The sequence below is a fragment of the Tasmannia lanceolata genome, unplaced genomic scaffold (genome assembly GCF_043159265.1).
Source record: "Tasmannia lanceolata isolate RefF3 unplaced genomic scaffold, GAP_Taslan_0.1 ptg000007l, whole genome shotgun sequence".
Taxonomy (NCBI): Eukaryota; Viridiplantae; Streptophyta; class Magnoliopsida; order Canellales; family Winteraceae; genus Tasmannia; species Tasmannia lanceolata.
Genome location: NW_027518684.1, coordinates 5,370,241 through 5,377,562, shown reverse-complemented (window position 1 = coordinate 5,377,562; position 7,322 = coordinate 5,370,241). Strand labels below are relative to the sequence as shown.

The window sequence follows — 7,322 nt, the reverse complement described above, 5'->3', positions numbered from 1 at the left end:
GTTTTTTTTTTTTCCAAAATTTCCACCAATACACTTATCAATGGTCACAACCATCTGATATGGGCCACCACCAATTAGCTGTACAAATTAAAATTGTAAAACCTACTTGAATGGCCCCAAAAGTATGAGTGGGACTATTGGAGAAACTCACTTTCACACTCAATAATTTTGGGTAAGGACAAGATCATTGATTTTATAGAACATTATGAGCCAACCCACATTGCCTTGGCCGCATGCTGAGCAGACATCCTATGAGCCTCAGATAAAGGATTAGAAGCATCGACGATAATAATAATTTTTTAATTTTAAGTAAAAATAAAAAAGGAGTGTCAAGTAATCTCCCTATTGGTTTTGGTAGGCAAGAAAATATGGTGTTATAGATGAAGAAGAAAACATAGGAGCTTAAGATGGTAAAGTAGAAGCAAAAACAGTTGATACAGTAGAAGCAATCCGTGATTGGAAAACCTTCCTTGTTATCAAACCACAAAGCAAGCTTAGGCTTCATTCCTAAAACTCATAAAAAAGTCTCAAAAACAAGTAGAAGTTGGTGAGTTCTGCACACCTACTCCCACCTCCCTCCAATTTCAACTATTCTTAAGAGTGAAAGAAACCCCAACTATTCTTCCTATAATCTCCTTAGCTAACATAAATTACAAAAATACCCATCTTTAAAAAAAATATATTACCCTTAATTAAGAAATAGGTCCTCCTGTAATACATATAAAACTATGTATGCAACATATAGCCTCCCATTGGCTAATTTTAGGAAAATTGGAAAAAAGTAAAATGTATGCAGTGTTTCACCTCACATTGGTTAATTTAAAACAAATTAAAATAAAGAAAATTTATGCAGTTTAGTGCCTCCAATTGGGTAGTTCTAGAAAATTAAAAATAAAATCTGCGCTACGTGTCACCTCCCATGGGCTAGCAACCATGTGTTATAATTAGATATGAGTAATATGTGTATTATTATGTTTTTTTTAATGAGGAATTGATGGTGATGTGCAGCCAATAGGAGAGCCCTTTCACCTCTTTTTTGCAAGCGCTCCCTTCAGTCTAGAATTCCTCTTTTTTTACATATTTTTACTGTCACGATATCATGAAGGGCATTTTTGTTATTCTCAAATTTGGTGGGTAACTTGGTATGGTTAGTATTTAGTAGTTGAGCCATGTTTCTATCGTTATTATAATTACAAGTTTATATATGATTCTCCTTCTCTTCTGTTCCATGATCATGAGCTGAAACACTATACACCCTTGTCTAATGGCTTTCTCACCCTTATTGAAATATGGGTTCTTTGTCATGGTTTTCTTCTTCATTTCTACTTCCTGCTGCAACGCACGTCAGTATGCTGATACTCTAAAAATAATCCTTCAGCTCTTTTCTTCTTCTTTTTCTGCCATTTTCAAAATATTTTATCTTATTGCTGTCTTGAATCATGCAGAGCTAAACCCAACTCCAATTATCACCAAAGCATTGCGGTGTTTTAATAATCGAATGGTACGTAATTTCATGCTGAAGAACAGTCCTACTTGCTATAATGATTGTTTTCCAATGCCCTTTTCAGGTTACAGGAATTTAAATATTTTTCTAATTTAGAAAGTTTCTAAATACCATTGGAAATTATAAGTTCTAGTGTATGATATCTTAAATGAGGAATTCTACACTGAAAGGAGCCCTTGCAAAAAAGATGTGAAAGGGCTCTCCTATTGGCTACACATCGCCATAATGCATTAATAACGGCTGAAAAGTCAGAAAAGTCAAACATGATGGAGATGTGCAGCCAATGGGGTAGCCCTTTCACCTCTTTTTTTGCAAGGGCTCCCTTCAGTTTAGACTTCCTCATCTGAAATTAGAAACTTATCCGAATTAGATATTGGAAATTTAAATACGCTGAAATTAGAAATTGTGGAAAATCATAAAATTGACTAGATTTTGCACACGCCCAAATTATGTCTTCAACTATCTTCATTTGGTCGGGATCAAAGAGGACCGGCTGTCGGTTTCGAATTGGCTTGAGAGGGGCACGTGGGAAACGCTCTTGGGATTCGCTTTGACGGCATGACGATCTTTAGAAGACCGACTTCTGGAAATATTCTTCGGTAAGTTTTTCGGCCCGATCATTGATCTGAACCGTCTAATTGTTGAAGTTGAGGTCCTTAGTGATCGGATCCCGCATTCAAAATTTTCTTCTGTTGATCGGAGCGAAATGTAGAGAGCCTCCTGCTTCAATCTGCAAATGGAAAGGCCTCACCTTTATAGGGTACCTCCTCTCATACCAATGGTTTGGATCTTATCACAGCAATCAACAAAAGTCCGGGACTAACATTTAACTCTCTAGATTAATTTTCTATAATCCTCTTTATATATATGTCTCAGCCAGGTACACCAAGAACCTTTTAGAACATCTTACATGTATCTATAGACTATTGGACATCTTCTAGTGTCTTCTACATATTTTTAAAGGTTTCTAATGATTAAAACCAAGATATTCCTGATATCTCAAAACAAGATGAATCGCCTTAAGCAGTTAAGACAGGACGAGATGTAAGAAATACAAGCACAAAGCAAGAAAATACAAGATTTATGTAGTTCCGCAGTGGTCATACGTCCAAAGGAGAAGAGTGTTTCTCAATTTTGATTAGGGTTACAAACTCTCTTTTCTTTCCTCTCAGCCAAGAAACACAAAAAAACCTCACTTCTTCTAAACCCTAGTATACGCCATATATTAATACCACTACATGGAAATATTACCTCATGTGTGTTGCGCTCGCTATATGGTAATAAATCTGCGGTAAGGAGAAGAAGGTACAATCCTCCAATAAAAGCTAACTCTAGTTCTTTTTTGAGTTAATGATCAATTCGTGCTATATACAGAATGAACATTATCATATCATGATTTAGTAGTAACAATGGGACCCAACACTTGCAAATATATGGTGAGGGCCCCAACAAGAAGGTACAATCATCCAATCCTCCAAGTGTGATCAGGCCCATTGTTTTCATGATTTTGTTATCTTCATTCCTCTAGACATGGATGATCCATTGTATAAGATATCAGACCATTATTGTTTCCTCTCTATATCTTTTTCTAAATCCAACTCCGGGAATGATATGCCAAGACTCTACATTAATAATGGCTCCCCTGACTTTATTAAACACTTTTAATGGCTTATTGCTAATATTTTGAGAACCATAATACGCTTTTGTAGAGGATTAATTAGCATGTATAAAATAAAGGGTGGAGTGCCACTATATAAAAAAATAGTGCCAATATCAACTCCCATACAACCTGAGACACATCTATCTGCTAAATAACGATGCACTTGTAAGTTAGCCAGAAATGAATCCTCTGAACAAAGCTTTTTATACAGAATTTTGTTGGGTGCTGTGTTTCTCTGTTTTGTTAATCTATTTTTTTTCAATAATTTTTAAAAACAGCTCTATGAAAGTTGCCAAGAAGCTTATAGATTGAACGAGAGCGGCGATATCAACGTCCCTCCTGAGGCTACAGATGAGTACTGCAACGGGCCGTGTTTGGATGAAACATACAATGTGCTAAATTGCGTGGACGGTTTATTAAAGAACTTCATATTCTACAATAAGGCCACATTACAAACTGTGAGAGCTACACTTAAAGACGCATGTAGCGACACTAGTGAAAGAGGCAAGTTCTATTTACAATTATTTTCATAGATATATAGGAAAGTATTGGTGAGCTTAAGCTCACCAAACTTATGGTGAGCTTAAGCGCCCCAATCACATGGGTCCCAAATTTTCTGTGGTGATCCAAACCATTCATTTGCAAGGCCCTATCATAGAGAGGGTGTGTACCAAAAATCAGTTCCATAGGATCATCCTAACCCCTCCATTTGTGGAGGACAAAATGGGCAGATTTGTGGGCAAATAATGTCTGTCCATTTTGACCTCCACAAATGGATGGGTTAGGATGATCCTATGGAGCTGATTTTTGGTATACACCCCATCTATGTAAGCCTTTCAAATGAATGCTTTGGATCATCCTAACAAAGTAGGCCCCAATGTGATTGGGTGCTTAAGCTCACCAACACTTTCCTCATATATATATTTATGAGGAAACTGTTGGTGCGCTTAACTCACCAAGCTTATGGTGCGCTTAAGCCCTCAATCACATGGGGGCCCACTTTGTTAGGATGATCCAAAGCATTCATTTGAAAGTCCCTTACATAGATGGGGGGTGTACCAAAATCAGCTCCATAGAATCATCCTAATCCATCCATTTGTGGAGGTCAAAATGGACAGACATTGTTTGTCCACAAATCTGCCCATTTTTTTCCTCCACAAATGGAGGGGTTAGGATGATCCTATGGAGCTGATTTTTGGTACACCCCCTATCTACGATAGAGCCTTGCAAATGAATGGTTTGGATCACCACAGAAAATGTGGGACCCATGTGATTGGGCGCTTAAGCGCACCATAAGTTTAGTGAGCTTAAGCGCACCAACAGTTTCCTCTCTCTCTCTCTCTCTCTCTCTCTCTCTCTCTCTCTCTCTCTCTCTTTATGTGTAGAGAGTTCTCTACACACTAGCTTAAAATACCGTGGGGGCCCACATTGTTTGGGTGATCCAAGCCATCCATTTTAAAGGCTCTACAAAAAATGAGATGCATAGGATCATCCCAACCCTACGATTTGTGGAGGTAAAATGGATGTCTTTAAACCTTTACAAATTAGTCCATTTTTTGCCTCCACAGTTCGAATGGTTAGGATGATCCTATGGATCTGATTTTTTGTTGACACCCTATCTATGTGAGGGCCTTAAAAATGAATGGTTTGAACCACCCAAATAATGTGGCCTAGCTAGTGTGTAGATAACTTATCTACACATATGTGTAGCAACCGTTCTCTCATATATATAACTTCAAAATCATTTGGGCTTAGATAAGCTTATCTGAGGTATAGCTCAAAAAACACATGTGACCCTACATTTTTTGGGGGATCCAAAGCATTCATTTGGAAGGCCCTTCCATGGATAAGGGGTGTACCAAAAATCAGCCCTATAGGATCATCATAACCCTGCCATTTGTGGAGGGAAAAAATGGGTAGAAACATGGACACACATTGTCCGTCCATTTTCCCATCCACCTTTGATTGGGCTAGGATGATCAAACATGGTTGATTTTTTATACACACCCTATCCATGGAAGGGCTTTCCAAATGTATGCTTTGGATCCCCCAACAAATATGGGGCCGCATGTTCTTTTGAGCTATAGCTCAGGAACACTTTCCTCTTGGGAATGATCACATTTCCACGCATTTTGTTTTGGGAAATGTTATCAGCACTACTGTATTTTGATGAGGGCACTCCTCACTTTATTAAAAGTACGGTATGGCCTGCACCATAGGATGATCCAAACCGTCCATTAGATGGGCCACAACCTAAATAGGTTGTTCCCCAAAGATTATTTCCATAGGTGGATCCTAACTCTCCGATCTATAGAGGGTTCGGATCAACCTCAATCATTCAGATCAGACGGTTAGGATCAACCTATGGAAATGATTTTTGGGGCACAACCTATTTAGTGTGTGGCCCATTTAATGGACGGTTTGGATCATCCTATGGTGCGGGCCATACCGTACTTTTAATAAAGTGAGGAGTGCCCTCATCAAAATACAGTAGTGCCGATAACATTTCCCTTTGTTTTTCATTTCTACATAATGACAGCAGTTCCAACCCGGCCCTTTTGCTTGTCTTTTCCAAAAAATAGGGCATATCCAAATTAAGACAAAAAAGAAGGCGTGGAAATAAGGGGCACAACTTAGCACCCGGTTAGTTTGGGTTGAGGCCAACCTTGCCCAACCCAAGCTAGCATTCCCTCCACCCTAACCCGACCCGTCTAACCCATTTTCTTTCCAAATTTGGTTGGATTGGTTTTGGGACAGACTACGATAAAAATATAGGAGATAGCAAAAAATTATTTTTTTTGATGGGTAAGCTGGGGTTAGGCAGGATCCCGACCAGATATATTAATTAATAAGAAAAGATATACATGAAGATCAAAAGAACAAAACCCTATCCAGAATGAGGAAATGCCAATTACAAACAAATAGAAAGAACACATCAGTGCCTAGAACTTAGTTAGCTTAATTTCTAGGAGGGAAAGCTTTGTGAGGTAAGGCAGAACATAGGATGCTGGTGGCGGAAAGAAGAGAGCCGGTTGTTTTCATTTATTTCTCTGAACTCTTTGCCAATTATCTTCTAAGAAAGTAGAAGCTGATGGAACATGCTCTTTGTGATTGTTGTGATGATGCTCAACAATGGTAGTCTGATCGCACTCGGGTTCTTCAAGTACAGATCGAGAACCTGTTCATATGAGGGTAACAGTAGGGGTGGGAGTACGCATTTGTAGGGTCGTTTTTTCCATGGGGATTTCCCCCCTCTCTTACCAGTCTATTGGAGTTGAATTGAAATAGCAAGATAGAAAACAACATAATCCTAAGATTTTGAAAATCACAATAAAATTAGAAGATGGAGGTAAAGTCGAGTTGCGAAGGCCTCCACCCTAACACAGTCCAAAATTAAATTGAGTTGGATTGAACCCGTCGGGTCGGGTCCAGGTTGAACACGACCCAAGTAGCACCCGTAGTGGAAATGTTGGGAAAAAGGGCTGGAAATTCTATATGCCAAAAGATTTTATATATGCAAATATCCTTTTGGGATGCATGCTTATGTAATATGTCACTTGTATGCAGGTAATTTCAATGTCGGTTCTCACATCCTAGATGAACCAGACGATGCACACAAAGCTGTTGTCCCGGCATATATGTTTGTGTTTACGGTTGTGACTGCAGGGTGTCTTTTTTTAAACTAATGCTACTACGGATCAATATGTAATTATTAAGTTGATATTAAACATGTCTAATTATAATCACCAATTGCAATGTATTCCATGTGGTGAATTAGATGGATTTCACGGTTGTGACTGTAGGGTTTCTTTTTCTACACTGATACTACTACGGAACAATGTGTAGCGGCCCATAACCTACAGGTCCCAGGATCGAACCTGGCTGATACTATGAAAATGAAGAAGATGGCTAAGGTCGTTGCTTGTCTCATTCATGGCCAAGGTTGCTTGTCTCATTCATTTAATTCATCTGAGGTGGCTGCTTTCTCATTCAACAGCCAGTCTGTGAAATGCCTTCTGCGATGGTCTCTAGCAAATCCCTTTAAAAAAATACTGAACTTCACACGCACACAGCATATAAAATCTCATAATAACTATGAGTGGAGCTGGAAGTATTTGACTTCCTCCCCCTTGATGAGGTTTAGAAGTGTAATGCTTT

The 7,322-nt window shown here is 38.7% G+C and overlaps 1 protein-coding gene across 1 annotated transcript; it reads left to right on the top strand.

Annotated features, from left to right (window-relative positions):
- Window positions 1-1,204: 1,204 nt before the first annotated feature.
- On the top strand, window positions 1,205-6,962 carry LOC143881570 (uncharacterized). The gene is made up of 4 exons (XM_077384714.1): window positions 1,205-1,343; window positions 1,446-1,501; window positions 3,443-3,668; window positions 6,732-6,962. The coding sequence occupies exons 1-4, from the start codon at window positions 1,265-1,267 to the stop codon at window positions 6,848-6,850; spliced, it is 480 nt and encodes a 159-aa protein (XP_077240829.1). The 5' UTR covers window positions 1,205-1,264; the 3' UTR covers window positions 6,851-6,962.
- The last annotated feature ends 360 nt before the right edge of the window (window positions 6,963-7,322 follow it).

Bases quoted from the DNA above. Each gene is read 5' to 3' on its own strand.
- LOC143881570 (XM_077384714.1), top strand. From the start codon at position 1,265: ATGGCTTTCTCACCCTTATTGAAATATGGGTTCTTTGTCATGGTTTTC. The intron at 1,502-3,442 runs GTACGTAATTTC...TTTTAAAAACAG, and splicing joins GGTGTTTTAATAATCGAATG to CTCTATGAAAGTTGCCAAGA. The intron at 3,669-6,731 runs GCAAGTTCTATT...ACTTGTATGCAG, and splicing joins TAGCGACACTAGTGAAAGAG to GTAATTTCAATGTCGGTTCT.